This window comes from Anolis sagrei, chromosome 4, assembly GCF_037176765.1.
Source record: "Anolis sagrei isolate rAnoSag1 chromosome 4, rAnoSag1.mat, whole genome shotgun sequence".
NCBI lineage: Eukaryota > Metazoa > Chordata > Lepidosauria > Squamata > Dactyloidae > Anolis > Anolis sagrei.
This window is the reverse complement of record NC_090024.1, coordinates 229,622,553-229,643,729: the sequence shown is the minus strand read 5'-3', so window position 1 is coordinate 229,643,729 and position 21,177 is coordinate 229,622,553. Positions and strand designations below refer to the sequence as shown.

General features: G+C 40.0%; 1 protein-coding gene across 7 annotated transcripts in view; it reads right to left on the bottom strand.

The window, feature by feature from the left end:
• The window catches only part of PHACTR3 (phosphatase and actin regulator 3), a 275,922-nt gene that overhangs the window by 109,404 nt on the left and 145,341 nt on the right, over positions 1-21,177 (bottom strand). For 6 of the 7 annotated variants that reach the window (XM_060772011.2, XM_060772015.2, XM_060772012.2 and 3 more), the window contains 4 exons: positions 15,946-16,152; positions 10,402-10,576; positions 8,517-8,764; positions 3,096-3,249 (listed from right to left, as the gene is read on the bottom strand). In XM_060772011.2, the coding sequence (XP_060627994.2) occupies positions 3,096-3,249; positions 8,517-8,764; positions 10,402-10,576; positions 15,946-16,152 (784 nt within the window). Of the gene's footprint in view, positions 1-3,095; positions 3,250-8,516; positions 8,765-10,401; positions 10,670-15,945; positions 16,153-21,177 lie in introns of all 7 variants that reach the window. The other variant, XM_067468215.1, reaches the window with a different exon arrangement.

Genomic DNA, 21,177 nt, shown 5'->3' with positions numbered 1-21,177 from the left:
CACCCCTGACAGATGGCCATCCAGCCTATACTTAAAAGCCTCCAAAGATGGAGCCTCTATTATACTCCGGGGCAGAGAGTTCCACTGCTGAACAGCTCTCACAGCTAGGAAGTTCTTCCTAATGTTCAGATGGAATCTCCTTTCCTGTAGTTTGAAGCCATTTTTCTGTGTCCTAGTCTCCAGCAGAAAACAAGCCTGCTTTCTCCTCCCTATAATTTCCCCTCACATATTTATATATGGCTCTCATCATGTCTCCTCTCAGCCTTCTCTTCTGCAGGCTAAACATTCTCAGCTCTTTAAGCCGCTCCTCATAGGGCTTGTTCTCCAGACCCTTGATCATTTTAGTCACCCTTTCCTCTGGACACATTCCAGCTTGTCAGCATCTCTCTTCAATTGGGGTGCCCAAAATTGCTACTTCCTACAGAAAAGGTAACTAGTGTATACTACAAGTAGACTAACTGCAGATGAAGAAGGATTTACCAACACCTCAAAGCCCCAGGTAATGAGAGACTAAGGGTGGCCTGTTGTCTTCTTGTCTTCTTCAAAAAACCCATATCTTTTATTAAGATTAACAGCTGCCAAATTGCAAGAAGGTGGAGAGGAAACTCCATTGATTTCAACATTCTGCTTCCAAGTTTGCATTCCAGATGGAACTTTTTAGTTATGGGCAAGCATTCATCTCATATTAAAATGGTTTGTAACTTATACGGTCCTTAGAAAACAATTTACATATATTACTGTCACATACTAGCAATGTTCTTTTCTATGAATAGAAGGAGAAACAGGCAAAATTGGGCTTTTCCTTTCCTGGGTCCATTTTCACATCCAACTGGGGGAAATTATTGATTTTCTGAATATAGAAAACTAGCCTTTAAATCAACCGGGCCTCATATATCTACTTCAGTTAGATGCAGGACAGGAAACTTGAAAGTTTCAAAGCTTTCAAGGGAAACCATTAATAGGGGAAAGTTTTAAAATTTGAATGGTTAATCCTATGCACATAAAGACAGTGTGACCAAAACTGTAATAAAACAACCAAACATCCAACTAACCTAACTAGACTGTGTACCTCTTTTATCCGAGGACCCTTCTATACAATTATAGCACTATGATTCCACTTTAACTGTCATGGTTTCATTCCTATATAATCCTTGTATTCGTAATTCGGAGAGGCACTATAGCACTCTGGAAAAGAAATATAAATATCCAACCAATTACACATTCCAGTATCGCACAGATTGAGCCAAGGTAGTTGTAGTGTAATCATAGTGCAATAAATGTGTAATGCAAAAAATTCTAGTTCTCCAAACAGTGTCATATTTCCCTCAGTCTCTCAGGACTTCATCAGATGGTTTATAGCAAGCATGGTCATCAGATATATACTAGCTGTTAGGACTAGTGAGAGTTGAAGTCTAAAACACCTGGAGGGCTGAAGTTTGCCCATGCCTGGTCTATAGGATCCATTTCCATGAGCTTAGGAAATTGAGCCCCATGGAGACCATCATACAATGTAAAGACACTACTGTTGAGACTGCGTGATGCTCCGTTGCCCAAGCACATGGAAACAGAGCCCGGAGACCTCTATCAGGAGGAGGGTGTCAATCAACTCCTGATAGAGAAAGATGGGGTAAAGCAGAGGAAAGACAGGAGAAGATGGTGAAAGGAAGTGGGATGGATGGCCATATAGCAGAAGACGGGGAAAGGTGGGAGGGAACGGAGAACGTATTTCCTTCCACCTTCCCCCACTTTCCCCTGACTGTCTGATGAAGTCCTTAATCTGTTTTTCAGTCCCAAAAGTTCTGACTTTTCTATCTCTAGAGTTTTGGCTATTGCCTGTGTGCCAAGAGGAAGGTGAGTCAAGCCAACCCTGACTGATGTCCTCACTGCAGGAGAACATGCGGATCAAGAATAGGCTCCACAGCCACCTACGGACCCACCACCAAGGCACTACACTTGGAAGATCATCATCCTTGGACTATAAAGGATTGCCTAAGTAAGTAAGTAAGTAATAGCATGTGTGGATACTTTGGGTGTTATCTTCTAAAAGAAAACCATTCCTCTCCAATTCCATGCCAGTAGAAACACATTGTCTTGTTTATTTCTGTCCGTTAAAGTTTCTGTTTCTTGAAACCTTTTTGCTTCCTGCTGCTCTCCATAACATTTTGCTTTCTCAACTAACCTTTGCTGACCTTCTGACTCTATTAAACTTATTGATGAAACTATTAAATTTTCATTTACACATACAAAACCCATTTCTGAATGTTATAAATCTAAAGAAATTGTCAAAATGGAAAAGAGCTTTGTTCCTCTATAGGGGCATTTATTTTTTTAAAAATCTAACAAAGTTCAGAAATGACCAGTTGACATTAAAGGAAAATAATCAGCTACCAAATTCAATGTATCAAGATGCCTGGGAAAAACTTAGAAAAACAGCTCTCAGCGGAAGAACATTCATAGGCTTTCCTGACACTGTTTTCTTTCACTGATGTTCCGTATTTACTTTCTGGGCAAAGACAAAGGAAACCTCTTTTACCGCCAGAAAAATGCCTTGAAAGACAAACCCCAGAACAAGAAATTCAAACTCATCATCTAGCAACTTTTGGGAAGCCAAGTCAACCTGGAATATGCACTGAAATGCAAACTGCAATCTCCATGTTTTTTAAAAAGAAACAGTGTTGGAAAAGACTGGATTTTTTTGGAGATCAGAAACATTTTTCTCCTTGAAATACCTGACGTTTGAACTCAAATGAACAAAGATCAAGGCCCATTCACACTACAGCATTATAGCACTATTATTCCACTTTAGCTGTCATGGCTGCATCCTATGGCATAATGGGATTTGTAGCCAGGTGAGACAGTGGAGCTCTGGGTTGAGAATGATCAATATACTTCCATAAGCTATGAATCCCAATATCCCTAGGCAGACACAAGACAATTATGTGGAATAATAGTGCTTTAATTGTGTAATGTGAATGAGTCCCCGGTGCGTGTTTTCAAAACCTTTTTGCACAACAGAAACTGAACAAAATGCATGTGTATTCCAAAGTCAACTCCAGAGTTAGATGTTCTGTTTTTCCTATTCATGCTCTACTTACTTGGATAGTTTCATTTCAATCTGCTGTCGTATTTCCTGTCTCTCCTCATCAGTCCTCCTTGGGAAAATATTCCTGTCTTCCAACTCCTGTTTGCTTGGCCTGTTCCTCAATTTCACTGCCAGCAGCTCTTTCTTGCATTTTCTTGGCAACGTACCTGGAATGCATATTGAAAAACAATGTGGACGTGTCAAAGAGGCTGTTTCTAAAATAGTCAGAAGGACATCACTTAGTCTATCAAGTTCTCTGGTGAATCTGAAATGCATGATAGGAATTCAATGGGGATCTTCAGTAGGCAGAACATAGAGCCCTTCCGTTGAGAGCTGAATATAATTATATGATCTGTTCCTGAAGAAGGAAACATATTATTGGGTGGGTTGGTCTTAAATGGGCCAGTCATTTTCCAGGTGGAGCTTCACAGTTTGTTTCACTTCTAATAATCAAACAGGTGCATCTGCATTTCTGGAGATATGGCTATCGTGATGAGTATCAATGATCCAAAATTTTGCAATCACCAATAGACCCTATCACCCACACTACCAAATCTGATTCATGTTGTTCAATTTTGGTGGTAAATCAGTTGTAAAAACGATTCATGCATTGCCATTACAATAAGATGCACAGACAATGCATACCTTGTTTTCAATGCTGTCTTGTCCCAGGAAGGCTCCTAAAAGTTTGAGTGTGATTTTAAAAGGTGCATTCTTTGCACCTCATTTTCAAAAAAAGTTGTGATTTAGTTTTCTACTGCAATCAATGCAAAGGCAAAATAATGAGCAGTAGGAGTAGGGTGGGATCCCTGTTATGGTAAAAGTTGCATTTTGTCCATATTGAAAGATTCCAAAGTTAAAGAATGGGTTTTACTCAAAGAATGGATTGTATTGAATTATATATGATAATGATAGTTTTTAATTACTAATTGCTTGAATAAAATTATTTGAATCCAAAGTAGACCCTGGATTGACAGAATGCCCAAATGTACTGAATTCCCAAAGTCCCATTGCCTGAATAAAATTATTTGCATCCAAAGTAGACCCTGGATTGACAGAATGTCCATATGTACCGAGCCCCCAAAGTCCCATTGGTTCAACGGGTGTCCTCTCCCTGGCATTATCAGTTGGAATTAAGCCATGTTGTTTGGACTACCCATTTTATATTTCTTCTAGAAAATATAAATGAAGTACAACTATACTAAAGAATCTTTCTGGGTAAAAGCATTGTGGTCGACCCTTTCTGAAACTTTAATTATTTTTTTTCCAGCTAGTGTCCAATGAATACAGCTCCACCTTGTGTCCAAATAGAAAGCATTCTCTCTCACAGAAGAAACACATAGTGAAATTACAGCGGCTATGAGCCATCTAAAACACTGTTGGAGATTCGCTAATGTCCTTTCTCATCCCTATAGTTGAATCCATGTTTGTCTAGATTTCCTAACTATCATCATCATGCTGAATCCTGTATGCATCATAAATATGTCCAAGTGTTATTCACAATCATTTAATTAAATCCCTTCTCATATGCAAACACTAATGTACATACAAAGACCAAAAATCTGCATAAACTCACAGAACAGGGCACACACACACACACAGAGAGAGAGAGAGAGAGAGAGAGAGAGAGAGAGAGAGAGAGCCTATTTTAAGAGGTGTCTATATCGAGCCATAAGAAAGTGTACCCAAGCAGAAACCAGAAACTATTACTTTTTTGGACTTACAACTCACAGGATCCCTAAGGAAAGAAGACATGGGCCAGCTCTGTATTCTCTCTTGTAATGTGTAGTGAATGACAATGTAAAGAAGATAGAATCCTCCACATCTGAAACTTTTTCATAGTTATGGATTACATAAAATGCCTCCACATGTAACAAAAGCTCTCCTTTTCATTGTGTTGTTCTTCTCATGTGGAGAAGGCTGGTTTGTACTGAATTGCATGGTTAAGTGGAACCTAACCTAAACTCCTGAATAGGAATACTATCTGAGCTACATCTGGAGCTTTATCTGTGAAAGTATTAACCCTCTCTAGAACAGTAGTCTTAGCTTTTTGGGGTGTGATGAACCCCCCAGGGGATTCCACCACCAAGAGGGAAATCTATTTAAATGTGAAATGTTAAACGTTGAGAAGAGCAATAGAATAAATTGCAAGAAAAATTGCACTAAATTTGCAGATCACCTAAATGTCTTAAGATACTATGGGCCACAAGTTAACATTCCTTGAGATATTTACTAAATTGCCTCATAAATCCTCACTTTTCCAACCTTTTCCAACAGTTTCAAGATCCATTTTACATACCCTTGTAATTTATCATGTTGAATGTTTATAGCATCCTCTTATTTTGTAAGTCGTACAGTGGCACTTATTTCTCATGCCAGTAAGGTAATGCTCAAGATCCTGCAAGGTAGACTCCAGCAATACATGAAGCGTGAGTTGCCAGATATACAAGCTGGGTTCAGAAAAGGCAGAGGAATGAGAGACCAAATTGGCAATAATCACTTGATAAAGGAGAAAGGCAGGGAGTTTCAGAAAAACATCTATTTCCGTTTTATTGACTATTCTAAAGCCTTTGACTGTGTGGATCATAATAAATTGTGGCGAGTTCTTGTTGGTATGGGGATACCAAATCACCCTGTCTGTCTCCTGAGGAATCTGTATACTGACCAAGTAGCAAGAGTAAGAACAGACTATGGAACAACAGACCGGTTCAAAATTGAGAAAGGCATACAGCAGGGTTGTATCCTCTCACCCGACCTATTCAACTTGTATGCAAAACACATCATGCAATGTGCTGTGTTTCACAAATCCAAAGCTGGAGTAAGAAACATTAACAACCTTAGATATGCAGATGATACCACTTTGATGGCTGAAAGCAAGGAGGAGCTGAGGAGCCTTCTAACCAAGGTTAAAGAAGAAAGTGCAAAAGCTGGGTTGCAGTTGAACATTTAAAAAATCAAGATTATGGCAACCAGACTGATTGATAACTGGGAAATAGAGGGAGAAAACGTGGAGGCAGTGATAGACTTTGTATTTCTAGGTGCAAAGATTACTGCAGACATAGACTGCAGCCAGGAAATCAGAAGATGTTTACTTCTTGGGAGGAGAGCAATGACCAATCTCAATAAAATAGTGAAGAGTAGAGACATCACACTGGAAACAAAGATCTGCATAGTTAAAGCAATAGTATTCCCTGTAGCAACCTATGGATGTGAGAGCTGGACCATAAGGAAGACTGAGAGAAGGAAGATAGGCACTTTTGAACTGTGGTGTTGGAGGAAAATTCTGAGAGTGCCTTGGACCATGAGAAGATCAAACCAGTCCATCCTCCAGGAAATAAAGCTCGACTGCTCACTGGGAAGAAGGATATTAGAGGGAAAGATGAAGTACTTTGGCCACATCATGAGAAGACAGGAAAGCTTGGAGAAGACAATGATGCTGGAAAAAAATGGAAGGAAAAAGGAAGAGGGGCAGGGCAAGGGCAAGATGGATGGATGGAATCCTTGAAGTGACTAGCTTGACTCTGAAGGAGCTGGGGGTGGCCATGGCCAACAGGAGCTCTGGCATGGGATGGTTCATGAGATCATGAAGAGTCTGAAGTGACTGAACGAATAAACAACAACAATAGGCAATAAACTCTCCCTTTCAGAATGTTAAGAGGATAAAATGCAATTGTAATTTGGGAAGTGACAGGCATGGTAATTTCAGAAATAGATACTGATATTTTTTTTAAATAATTAAGGTGAAAAAAGAATGTTATTGTTCATTCAGAGAACTGAATGGTTTAGAACCAAAACTATATACATTTTAAGTACCTGCTCCAATCATCCTGCCCATGTAAATATTTTAGTATTGTTTTTGCATTTGAATTTTTTTAAAAACCATTTCCTTCCTTAAGAATAAGTATTGTTAATGAAACAGTTTGTTAATGAAGCATTGCCAAATAGTTGCCAAATATTTATTTACTGATTGATTTAGTGAGCTGCAGTTGTGAGGAAAAAGACAGGCTATAAATAACGTTAATAGTAATAAATTTAAAATTATTAGTCTCATTTATACCTTTCTAGGTCTACTTCAAAGCTCAAGGCAGGGAACGTAGTTATCACCACCCCATTCCAAACTCAGAAAAATACTTAGGAGGAAGGTCACACTGAGAGTTATTGGCTTAAGGCATTAAATGTCACATCTCAATGGGCAACCCAATTCAGATCTCCCAAAAGCCAGTACAGCACACTAAACACTACAACAGAGTGGTTCTCAGAGTGTTGGTCAGTAATAATGGACTTCACTAGTTATCCTGGTATTTTAAAAAATGACATACCCAGAGATGCAACTAAAGGAAGCCACCAAATGGTGGCAGTAAAACATAAGAAAAGATAGTTAATTATCAAGACAGAAGTGTTTTGTTGAACAAAAAAAGTGATCACTGAGGAAGAGATGCCAACCATAAAGATGAGCCACATGGAGATTGAAATCACCAAAGCACAAAATCTTTACATTACCCAAGAAGAAGAAAATGAATCAGGTCAAAGACTGAAATGAAGAATGAGTGTCAAGTAGGAGGATGATATAAGAGATATATATATATAGTGTCAAATCTAATAAAACGAACTTCAAAAAGACAAAAAGCCAGAATAATGGGTCTGAGCTGGCACAGGTTTAAACAAGCATCACAGTCTTAATTTGGGGCAGCGGGGGAGGGGGGGATAAACATCCTTAGTCCAGTGGCCAATCTGTCAAATTAATATATAAAAAACAAAAATGACTTTATACTAAGATACTATTACAGTTTTTATTGCCTGTTGTTATTGTGTGGCCAACTCATGCCAACCCTAAAGTAAACCTGCAGTGAGTTTTCTTGGCAAGATTTGTTCAGAGAGGTTTACTATTATCTTCCTTTGAAGCTGAGAGACTGTGACTGTCACCTCATGTGTATCCACAACCAAGTGGGCATTCATAAGCTAAGTTTCCTAGAGTCCTAATGCAACACCCAAACCAGTGCATTTCACTGTCTCCTTTGAAATTACAGTTGGCCCTCCCCATTCACTGAGAAACGGGATTCCCATGAAAGTGCACAACTGCATATAAAAAAAAAGTTTTATCAGAGAGATTAGATTAAAATGTTCTTCCTATGCATTTCTAGGTCCTCTGGTATGATTCCATGAGCAACTTCTACTGGAAGCTGACCTTAGAATCATAAAAACTTCCAAAGAAGGAGCCTCCACCACACTCCGGGGCAGAGAGTTCCACCGCACCGCTGAATGGCTCTCACAGTCAGGAAGTTCTTCCTCATGTTGAGATGGAATCTCCTTTCTTGTAGTTTGGAGATGTCTAGGAAGAACGTTTTAATCTACTTGTGAACTTTCAACTCTGCAAAAAATCAAACCCACAAATGTGGAGGGCCAACTGCATTATAAGGTTCATAAAATGATTTACCAGAAATTATGGAGTCATTCAAAACCTCTTCATCCTGATAGAAAACAGTGTCATCCTTGATTTCAGAGTTCATGATCAGGTTCTCTTTGTTCTCGTCTGACTCCTTAGCAGAGTTCCGCTTGTTCTCTGGATCACTGTTGTAATTCACTGAATTATCCTTATCTTTGCTGTGTTCAACACTGGATGTTCTGGATGGGCGGATGTCCATTCGCTTTTTTGGAGACCCTTTGTTTTCTCGTCCATGAAAGCTGAGAGCAAATAAAAAAAACATAATGTGGAATTTCAGGCAAGGGAGCAGCAATTGGGTGGTGTAGGAAAGAAGGGAACTGATGCAGCAAGTATATCTTCCCAAGAATCCTGCTCTCTAGTGAAAGCTATCAAGGAGTTCCTATGAGGTTATGATATTCAAGACAGGAAAGCCAAGACATCTAAGCCTGTTACAATGTTACATTACAAGACAGAGATAGAAAGAATACTTATGAACCACCAGAGGAGGCATATTCTTGGGTGCGGTTCCGAAGCTATTAAACTCACTGTTGGAAGAAATTAGATTGGCTACCTCAAATTTTTCTAGTGCTTATAAATGAGACCAATAAATTAAAAATTATTAGTCTCATTTATACCTTTCAGTTTCTAGGTCTACTTCAAAGCTCAAGGAGTGGTTTTTAAATGCATGCTGGCCCTGGACTATGAGGAAATGAGGGTCTCCTTACTAGACCTTAAAGGTCTACCTGGTCTGTATTGGAGGACACGGTGTCTCACGTAATCTGGACCGAAGCCGTGCAGGGCTTTAGAGTCATATCAAATTACCTTTCTCAAGGAAAACAACATTTTCACATAAAACACAATGAATGTGAAACAGCACCATTCTGAACAAGGTATACAAGGACAATGTTGCATGGATCTATTCTCTGAGAAACTCTGGACTGGTTTAGGCATTCACTAAGTATGGATCTAATTCCTGCTGAATTCTGTAATACAGTGGTTCTCAAACTGTGCTCCTCCAGATGTTTTGGACTGCAGCTCCCACAGTTCCTAACAGCTGATAAGATGGCTGGGATTTCTGGGAGCTGAAGTCCAAAACAACTGGAGGAGCACAGTTTGAGAACCACTGCTGCAATATATTATCTAATGCTGTATATCTATCTATTATTCTAACATACATCTAATATACCATGTGGCATATAGTGGCATATAGAAGATGCATAGATTTTTGCAAATATAATCCAAATTTGAACTACAGTAGGGTCTTGCTTATCCAACATAAACAGGCCAGCAGAAAGTTGGATAAGATAAAATGTTGGATAATAAGGAGGGATTAAGGAAAAGCCTACTAAATGTCAAATTATGTTATGATTTTACAAATTAAGCACCAAAACATCATGTTTTACAACAAATTGACAGAAAACGCAGTTCAATACATGGTAACATTATGAAGTAATTGCTGTATTTACAAATTTAGCACCAAAACATCGCAATGTATTGAAACTGCTGTGGATCCCGGTGGAAGGCAGACTGCATTGGAGAATACAGAACATTGGATGAGCAAAGGTCGGATAAGCGAGACTCTACTGTATATTCTTTTTCTCTTGTTGCTCTGGTGAAAAACTACATAACTCTGCAGTTGTTTCTATTTATGTATCTGCTTGTAGAGAACATACACAATATGTCAGATTAAACTTAAGGAAAAGAGCCCATGTTATGTTGTTTACCACGTGAATTGGACTACAGTTTGGTAAGCTTCTAGATCAGAATAGAAAAGCTACAGCATGATGGCAGCAGGCATTGTGGTTATCCTCAGAAAACATAAAAGGCAAATTATATCCATGAATATGTGGTGATCTCATGGTGTCCTTAATGTCCGACAACATGCCAAATTATTTACCTATCCTGCCGATGTTTGGTGGCCAGAGCTCTGTGAAGTTCCTCGATGACTCGGCTGGGAGGTAAAGGCAGGTGGATGGCAGCAAGGTGAGGGGAGCTGGTTGGCGTGGTATGCTGCCCTCGGAGGTGGGGATCAGAGGCCTTCTGTCCTGAGGGGTGGAAGGGAGCAGCTTGTCCTGAGAGTTGGGAGGAACCAACAAGAACATAATTCTTCAAGACAGTGGAGGGAGGAGATTTCAAGGCTGGCTCATCTTGTACTTCACTTCCTGCTGACGGAAACGAAATCACAGAGGGACATTAATTGCTGCGTACAAAAGGTGAGTTCCCACTGAATCTACAATGGGAAGAAAGATCTCTAGTATCGCTCTAAACTAGCCAGTTCCCTGGGCAAACACAAATTCCCAAGCAATCTTGACCACTGAGGAAGCAACAACCAAGTCATTGTAAATCAGGCTCCAAAAGAGATGAGCCATCCCGTTTGGACTACTGCAACACTCTCTACGTGGGGTTGCCTTTGAAGACGGCCCGGAAGCTCCAACTAGTCCAACGTTCGGCAGCCATGATACTAACGGGAGCGGAGCGCAGGGAGCATACAACTCCTCTGCTGCACCAGCTCCACTGGCTGCCGATCTGCTACCGGGCTCAATTCAAAGTGCTGGCGTTGGCCTTTAAAGCCCTAAACGATTCTGGCCCAACTTACCTATCCGAACGTATCTCTGCCTATCAGCCCGCCAGGACCCTAAGATCTTCTGGGGAGGCCCTGCTCTCTATCCCGCCTGCTTCACAGGTGCGGCTGGCGGGTACGAGAGACAGGGCCTTTTCTGTGGTGGCCCCGCGGCTATGGAACGCCCTGCCCTTGGAGGTAAGATCAGCCCCTTCATTGATGATATTCCGAAGAAGATTGAAGACCTGGATGTTTAAGCAGGCATTTGGTTAACCCAATGCAACGAATGGTACCTGACTAAAAGACTGGCAACATGGATGACGAACTGGATCACGTTTTTAGTTAAGAGTCGAACTGGATTGGTATTGATGTATGAATTGTGCTTTTATGTTTTTTATGTTTTTTATGCTTTTAACTGTATACTGTTGATTGTTATATTATGTTGTAAACCGCGTTGAGTCGCCGGCTAGGCTGAGAAACGGCGGTATATAAATATAGCAAATAAACAAATAAACAAAATAGTTAGAGCTTTGGTGATTTGAACACTAGACTACAATTCTTATCTTCCCTCATTGCAATTTGCTGGTTTTGACAAATGGAGTTCAAAATACCAAAGTAATTTGCACTCAATTAACTCAGTGAGAGGAGCTTTGTTCTTTCTAGTAAACTCAAGCAAAAGCAAACTGCTGCATCCTTCTATGAACCGGCATGAACTCTAAGATCTTCCGGGGAGGCCCTCCTCTTGGTCCCACTTCCATCTCAAGCGTGGTTAGTGGGGACGAGAGAGAGGGTCTTCTCAGTGGTGGCCCCGCGCCTCTGGAACACCCTTCCAAGGGAAATTAGACAGGCCCCATCCCTGCCCTCCTTTTGTAAGAGCTTGAAGACCTGGTGGTTTCAACAACCTTTTGAAAATGGCCAGTTCTAATTCAGCCCTATACATTGTCGAATACGGCCTTATACTTCCTACCAATTACCCAGATCATTTCCTCTAGTCGGCCCTGGAATGAACAGCCACAGACCCGTACCTAATATTATTGTTGCCTGCCATAGCATTGTATTTAATTCCCGGGCCCCCTAGAATTTTTGGGCTTGCACAAATCTTGGCACGGCATTTTTTTAAAAAATTAATTGCCTTGAACAGGCAGGGTTACTTTTTAATATATGTGTGTTATGGCGATAATTTTTATGCATATTTTGTTTTGATAATCTTATGGTTATGTTGTTTTTACTCTGTATGTTCTGTGATTTTTACCTGGGAACTGCTCTGAGTCCCCTCGGGGAGATAGAGCTGTATATAAATAAAGTTTTATATTTTTTAATTTGATTATCCTCTGCTTTCACCATCTTGATCTCACTTGATGTTGCTTGACTACACTTGTCCCAGGTTTCATCTGTGAAATGTTGGAGAGTATGTAGTAGCTAAAAGTTGCTTAAGGCAAATACCTCATTTCTAAAATTGGAAATAGACTGAAATCCTAACAGGAAATTTGTACACAAAGTATTACTTTCATAAGTCCATATATGATTGCAAACCCCCCCCCCCCCCCCCAGCTCCGGATCATTACCTTGGGTTAAAATAGGAATTTATCCAAATATTGCTTCAAGGAGTAATCATTATATCAGTTAAGCTATGTTTTTAAAAATATGTGTTCTCTGGTACAGATCTTTTCAGTGAATATTGTCCAGACCTTCTCTTCTGCAGGCTAAATATGCCCAGTTCTTTAAGCCGCTCCTCAGGGGGCTTGTTCTGCAGAACTGAATGAGTTTCAGTTTGGCAATGACTATCATGTCAAGCTTTGAAAATGTAAATTTAATCCTGTTAATGCTTGAAATGCATCAAAAATTTTTTTGCCCTAGCATGAATTTATTTTTTAAGTTATCCTGACATGCTTCAAGGCAAAGATGTTTTGGGACCAAAAGAAAAGTATTACAGATTACAGACTTTTTCTTCTTTTTATGGGTACTGACATCACTAAAACCTTCCTTTTAACAAGAAGCTCCCCAAAATCTGTTTTAATCAATTATTTTGATGTTGGGGTGTCTAATAACAGTTCAGCCTTCCATCATCATTGCAAGTTCTGATTATCAAGAGTATCAAAGCCATTCCCATTGTCAGTCTTTAATCAAATGATAATATATAATGGCCTTAGGTGGGCAAAAATTAGTGCATTACTTTAAACAATAGGATTAAAGTGAAAAGTTGAAGAGAGATTTGTTTTTAAGAATTCTTAAACTTTTTGCAACTCATTATATGTTTTCCCAGTACCCATTCCTTTGATTCAATCCAGAACAGTAAGACCTTATGATCTGAAGGCTCCAGATCTGCAGTTTCAATTATCTTAGGATCGTTGCATCCTATATATAAATGGCAATAACATGAGCATGCACATGCTGAAGCACCCACATGCATGTTACAACCATTTAGTAATTTGAGGCATATCCATTCACATTTTTTGCAACCATGGAAGATCCTTGAATCGAACCCCCACAGATCCAGAGGACCCACTGTATAGCTGTGAAGGTGGATGATCTTATTTACTATGTATTTACTTTATTACTACATTTATTATTCCCTCCCTCCTCTTTTTATCCTTAACATCTATTGCTTCCCACATGCCATACACATGTAAAACATGTACATCAATAACTCTACATAAACTTGTACAATGGATCTTTGCATTTTTGCTGAGGTTTGGTTCCTGAATCTTCTTGTGGATACAAACGTCCATGGATGATCAAATTTCATTATATATAATGATGTAGCAAAATGGCATCTCTTATATAGAATGGCAACATCAAGTTTTACTTTTGGTATTTTTTAAAAACAACAACAACTTTCAAGCTATGGATAGCTGAATCCATAGGTGCAGAATCTGTGGATAGGGAGAATGGACTGTATGGTGATACTTTTTTTGTAAATAGGATTGTTTATGCTATTCTGTTGTTGTGTGTGTTTAAAGACCTCATCACATGGAGGTCCACAATGTGGGACAGCAGGAGAAACCTTGGGGTAATACCCGACTTTGTCTCCTTACCGTGGTTGATCGTGGGCTGCCACCCTACAATGTTTCCCAGCTGTCCCTGGCTGTCACCCATATCCTCGGGGCTCCCTCTTAGTACGCTGCCAGCATGCTGCTGGCCCCACCAGAAGTAGCCCCACATCATATGATAGGCTTTGGTGGACTCCATCCCAGCAGTGTGCCAGAAGCATATAGATATGGGGAAAAACAACCCATCTGATGAGAAAGGCATTTTCAATTTATGGAGAACTTTCCACTTTCTTGGCAGGACTGGTTCAGAGAAGGTTTGCTATTGCTTACCTTTTAGACTCAAGAGAGTAAGACTTCCCCAAGTTCTCTCAGCAAAAAGAGATTTGAACCCTTATCTCCCAAAGTTCTAGTCCTGCACCCAAACCACGCTTTGGTCTAGTTAGCTATCATCTAACATTAAAGTGGTCATGTTTCCTATCTGACCATAGACAGTTCTCTGTTTGAAGCGATGTCACAAAACAGTCCTTTATTTGTAAATGAAGAGCAGTTTAGTCCTTTTTCATCTTTGGATGGTGGGGGAAAATAATGCATAAATGGCCACTTTACCTATATCTTCAATTTCCTCTTAGAGTATTAGATTGAAATCTTGAATCTGAAATTTTGTATTTTCAAACTTTATCTATTTTATTTATTTATTTATTTATTTAGCAGTTTTGTATACCGGTCTTCTCACCTCCGTTCGAGGGACTCAGGCTGGTTTCCAACATCAATATTACAGACAGTCATTAAAACATCATATTCTAAATCACACCAAAACATTAAAATAGCAAAATACAATCATATAATTACAGTGGTCAGTCGTCATCAAAAATCATTATTCGTCGTCATCCATCCATTTTCCTACTGTATTGATTTTCTTTTTAAACTAGGTAGGCATCAAACAGGAAATATATCAACTGTCAAATTCCCAATAACTGACAATGCCCAGTAACTGGCAATTAGAGGAATATGAGTGACGTATAGCTCTCCCACATCATCAGATTTCAACTGCCAATTATCTCTCATCATTAGTTATACCTGTTAGGGTCGATAGAAATTATAGTCCAAGAACATCTGGAGAATGACACTCTTCACCTATCAAATATTAGTATAGAAATACTAGATACTTTTATATGTCAATTGTCACATTGTACAGGAAACAGTTCTTCCCCTGTTTGGGTATCAGCCAGCATGTCAACGACTTAAATCAAGAAATAGTTTTCTAAGATCTACAGAGACACTCGCTGGAACACCTCAGCAAGTGAGAGTCCAAAAGTGGCAGGCTCAAACCCAGAACCTCAATCAATGGCCGATACCAAATGAGAGACTCCCTTCAGGGCACACAGAAAACTGGGCGACTTGGAAGGCGCTGAACAGACTGCGCTCTGGCACCACAAGATGCAGAGCCAACCTTAAGAAATGGGGCTACAAAGTGGAATCCATGACATGCGAGTGTGGAGAAGAGCAAACCACAGACCATCTGGTGCAATACAACCTGAGCCCCGCTACATGCACAATGGAGGACCTTCTTATAGTAACACCAGAGGCACTCGAAGTGGCCAGCTACTGGTCAAAGGACATTTAATCAACTACCAAGCTTGCAAACTTTGTGTTTTGTTTGTTTGTTTGTTTGTTTGTTTGTTTGTTTGTTAAAAATGCAATACAACTGTTTGGTTTGCTCCTGACACGATAAATAAATATAGTCCTTCAAATCTGGCAATTTCTACAGAGTGCTCAGCATCCTATTCCCAAAAATTATCAGCACCACTTTCTACCATAGTACTGATAATATTGAAGCAGAAGGATTAAAAGTGGCAATTGTCCCACTGTATTATTTTTGTTTGAGACTTACCTGGTACAATCTTTGAGACTTTGGATGCAGTCTTAGGCGGTGGAATTGGAAGCGACGGAGGAGGGCTGGGAAGCTGTGCTGAGTTCCTTTCCATCTGCTTCTGGGGCGATTCCGTGGATTCTGAAAGAAGTAAGGCTTGTGGATGCTCTTCGGAGGCTGGCAAGCTGGCATTTTCCCGTTCGTCAGTGGAAGCTGACGTCTTCTTGGCTGAGGAGACAGGATCAGAGGCAATGGGATTTGTGATATGGGAAATGAAGAAGGACAATGTGTCAAGAGGAGAGATAAGCAAGATAAGAGAGAGAAATGTGGATATACAGGAGCTAAAGTTGGCTCACAGCAAATAGCTCATCTTGTTCACTGTGTAAAGGCGAGTTTGGAGCCGAGTTAGTGGGTGAAAATGTCAAGCAGATATATTAAATGCTGAAACAATTGTGCACTGTCACAGGGCTCAGAAGGCAATTTATTCCTAAGACACAGGCTCCATGCACAAGGCCTAGATTCTCCCCATTCCCTTTGTGTGATTTGCTGTAAAACAAAGAGAGCTGTGAGTATTTGCTTTTGTGAATTATCTCAGAATACACGAGAGAGCAGCAAGACAGCACTTCTTGGTCCAGGGCAGGTCTACTGTTAGGCCAAATGAGACAGTCATCTCAATAGCAGCACATTTCTAGTCATTTAATTGCTGTTACTGCATTGCTGCTATGAATCATGTGGAGAAATGTTTGGGGAGTATTTTGGATCACATGCCAAAATCACTTGGCCATACTCTCCAATTGATCCTCTGTTGTCCCATCTTTTCATCTGTTCTCTTTTCCCCATCTCCCTTCCTTGTCTTCAGCTTGTCAACTAAGTTCACACTCAGTTAACTCAACAGGGAGGAGAGGGAGGAGTCCAACCTTGCCCTTCCCAGTAGGCTCTTGCAAACCATTGCAGCCTCTCCAGGTATATCTTTTCTTCCTCATTACTATCCTTTGCCATCTTGATCACATTTTGATTTTGCATAGCTGCACATGTCTTGCTTTTCCTGTGTGAAATATTGGAGGGTTTGCTTCATTAGTTTTAAAACCTATGCAGAGGATACCAGTCGCTGCTCTACCTCAAGCAGTAATGTCAGTCCTGCCTTGCACTGTTATGTTTATATGTTGTGTATCCCTGTCCAAGAGTAGAGCTGGCAGCAAGTGTGATGCATGAGGAGGGGTCAGCAGCACAGTCCCACTGCCCAGTAATTTGTGATAGCTGCTGAAATGTTTTGTGCACAATGGGGCTAAAGTCTCTCAGTCCTGTCACAGTTAAGCAAGAAATTACAAATTAAGGATAAGGCTATTGAGGAGAGTGGTTTGGTCTTCAATTCCAACAGAGCTTGGAAACATTATTTCCTTGGTCGCATTGGCTGGGAATTCTAGAAGTAATCGTCCAAGAAAGGAATTTCCCTATGCTCTTCCAGTGTCAATGACAAATGGGAGAGTGGGATGTGAAGGAAGTAATGTACTAGAACTCTCTTATGTTTCCCCTCTTAAATTCAGGGACCACTAACTAAATCAGACTTGTCACCAAATGTTACAATATATTTGACCCTTGTCAAAAGCTTTTATAGCCAGAATCACTGGGGTGTTGTGTGGTTTCCAGACTATATGGCCATGTTCTAGCAACATTTTCTCCTGACATTTTGCCTGTCTCTGTGTCTGTACATCTTAAGAGGATCCTCTGATGGAGTCAAACTGGTAGACATTAATTATTATAGTTTTAATTGGTTTTTATATGGGTTTTTATTATGTGGCATTAAATGCTTTTAATTGCCATGTATGTATGTATGTTTATGGCATCTAATTGTTGCCAATCTGAACACCACCCTGAGTTGCCTTCATGCTGAAAAGAGTGGAATAAAATGCTGTAAATAAATAAATAAAATAATAGACATCACACAACACCCCAGTAGTTGAACCTTGTTTTGGAAACACTTTCCTGTTCAATGCTTTGTGCATCCTTTAGGAACCCATAAGGCAGGGGTGGGCTGTTTTCACCCTGTCCACCTGCATGAGGATGCACCAACCAATTTCTGCTAACAAATGCTACTGAAATTGTCTTCCTGTTGCAATTTCTTGGATTTTCTGGAAAAAAATGTTTTATGGGGCATGAGAGATTTAGCAGGGTCAGATATTAGGGAGAACCATTAAAAAGGATAACTTATGGGCTGCATTTCCCTATATTAGAATCTCAAGCATGGAATTCCATCCTTCCACTAGTGCTCCATTATCCATTTCCTTTTCCATTCAATAACCAACTTTCTACAGATAGCGAGCATGCTCAGTTCTCACTGGGCTGTATTGGGGGATTGGGTGCTCCCACAATTAGTTTACAAACATTTCTTCATGCCCCTTCTTTTGATACTTCCGCAAATACTTTTTCATTTGCAAATATCATTATTTGCTTGAACTGACATTTCCTTTTCTGGCAACAGTTCTGTTGGCACTCACCAGTCAAGTTCATTGTTAGAAGGAATGATAAGAACAAACATTTTGCATAGGATTTTATTGAAAGGTTCCATTTCATTTTTTGCTTCAGGCATGTAAATGTCTTAGATAAGTCATGGACTAGCTATGTGACTTGCAGCCTGTATGCCTCACCATTAAAGTGGTTTTAGCACATTGTTGTGGTTATATGAACGGAAAAAAGTCCTCCTAAGTATTTCCCAAACTTCCTTAAAACATACCCACACAATGTATATTTGAAAAGATGTGTGTCCACACCACCCTCTCTCTGGTCTCCAAACACATAGCTAAGATATCTTTCCATTCCTGCTAAATTTACACTAGTATTCCCCTCTGGTTCATTTCACTCGGATAGAGTCCAAGACTCCTTGGTTGCTCTTAAATAACAGGTGAAATGTCTCATCTGGGCCACAAAGATAATGAAATTTGTACGGGAAATGATGAGGGGAAAAGCAAGGCCAACCAAAATGCCAGCAGTATTTCCATTAACAACAAAACCACATGTTTATAAGGTCATATGGATCCCTACTGCCAAATCAGTTTCCAATGTCATGATATTCCAGTACTTTAGGACTTCAGAGTGGGTTAGCATGATCTTCTAGGCAGTGCTTGAATTCTAATTGGCCGTACTTCTTTATTTTCTTTTTTCGTAGATTTCATTTCCTTCAATGAACACAAGGTGACTCTCTGCTTCCACACTTTATTCTCACAGACACTATGAAGCTGTGGACAAGTCTACATAGGGACCATCAAATGCAACATTGCCCAAACACGAATCAAGGAACATGGGAGGCACTGCAGACTAGACTTGTGCATTCAGGACTTACTTTGATCTGTTTCATGTTTGGCTTTTGGTAGGGCTGTGAACCATTTTCATGTGAACCTCCCGAAATCGGGAGGTTAGATATTTGGGTTTTTTTCTTTTCATTTTCGTGTTCATTATTTGGGGGGGGGGGGCAATGTGCCCAACGTGCATGAGCCTATGAGTGCAGGCTTTGGGCCTATGTATTCGGGCCCGGCAGGGCCTGCAGCTGAGCACCGATTAAGGAGCGCTCCTTACTTGTTGCTCTGCTGCAGGCCCTAACAGACCTGGGTGCATAAGCCCAAAGCACCGAGGTTGCCTGTAGTTGAGCGTGAGTAAGGAGCACTCTTTATTTGGCGCTCGGCTCCAGGTCCTGCCAGTTGCCATATAATACATCCGAAAGGCATGCCCACCTGCTTTTCGTATTGATTTCACTTTTGTTTCAGGAGTGCCTTTCCATTTCATGCCATCCAAATGGATGGAATAAAATGGAAATATGAATGAAATGAATGGGACAAATTTCGGGCCCATGACTACTGCAGACTAATTCAACCAGAAGAGTCAGCCATAGCAGAACACCTGATGAACCAACCTGGACACAGCATGTTATTTGAGAACACAGAAATACTGGACCACTCTAACAACCATCATGTCAGACTACACAGAGAAGACACTGAAATCCACAAGCATGTGGAGAATTTCAACAGAAAGGAGGAAACCATGAAAATGAACAAAATTCTCACAACCTCTGAGGATGCCTGCCATAGATGTGGGTGAAACATCAGGAGAGAATACTTCTGGAACAAGGCCATACAGCCTGGAAAACCCACAGCAACACAGTGATTGTGGCCATGAAAGCCTTCGACAAATGATATAAGTCCTGATCTACCATTTTGCATGAGATGCACAATCAAATCAAAATGCCCTGTGTATCTCTTAGTGTTAGTTAAATCATGTGTCGACAGCCTTCTTATATATTGTTATTAGGCACCCAGTACAAAATGTATATTTGATCTGAGAAAGATCAACCAAAGTGCTTGATGTCAGGAGATACTGACAAAAACAGTAGCAGATTAAAAAGGCCAACTCATGTAAGCTGAAAAACTAGGACACTTGACATAAGGAATTTTTAAAGGGTTCATAAATACGAGGAAAAAGTTTAACATAGCTCTGTATGAATCAATGTTCTAACTGGAGCTTGAAATCATACCTTCAAAAAGGACCATTGCAGATATAGTTCCAATTCATCCTATTAATTATAAGAAAGAGGAAGGGGTGGGAGTAAAAAAAAAAAACCCAAATCTAGCAGCAACATTAAGACTGATTCTTATTTTAGAATAAGTTTTTGCAGGTATCACTCTGCAGTTGCATTGGATTATTATAGCTAATCCTAATATAAAAATAAGTTAGGGAATATCTACACATACAAGAATTACAAAAACCCTCTGATATGATGTTGCAATATTAAATCCAGAACCTGAGCTATAATATAATGGACTGTTGCAAAGTAGATTATAAAAATGAGACATTAGCTGGATGGCCATCTGTCAGGGGTACTTTGATTGTGCTTTTTCGACATAGCAGAGGGTTGGCACATGTGGTCTCTTCCAATTCTATGATTCTATGTAATTTGCTGTTAAGGTAATAAATAAATCTAATAAAATTAAAAGTAAATTATTAAGTACAATAAAACTAAAAAAAGTAAAAAAAATAACCGTTAATCTCTTCTTTTGGTTCCATCTGCTATAGACAAGCATATTTCACAATCACCCTTGGATATCTGAGGGTTTTTCTTTTCTCCCTCCCTCCGGCATGTGCACACACATGCAATAAAGTGAAATAGAGATATCTCTTAGCATTCAACAGTTGGTGCCAACTGCGAGAGAAATAAGACTGAATACTGTGAAAGCCACCCACTGTATGGCTATCAGCCTCCTCCCA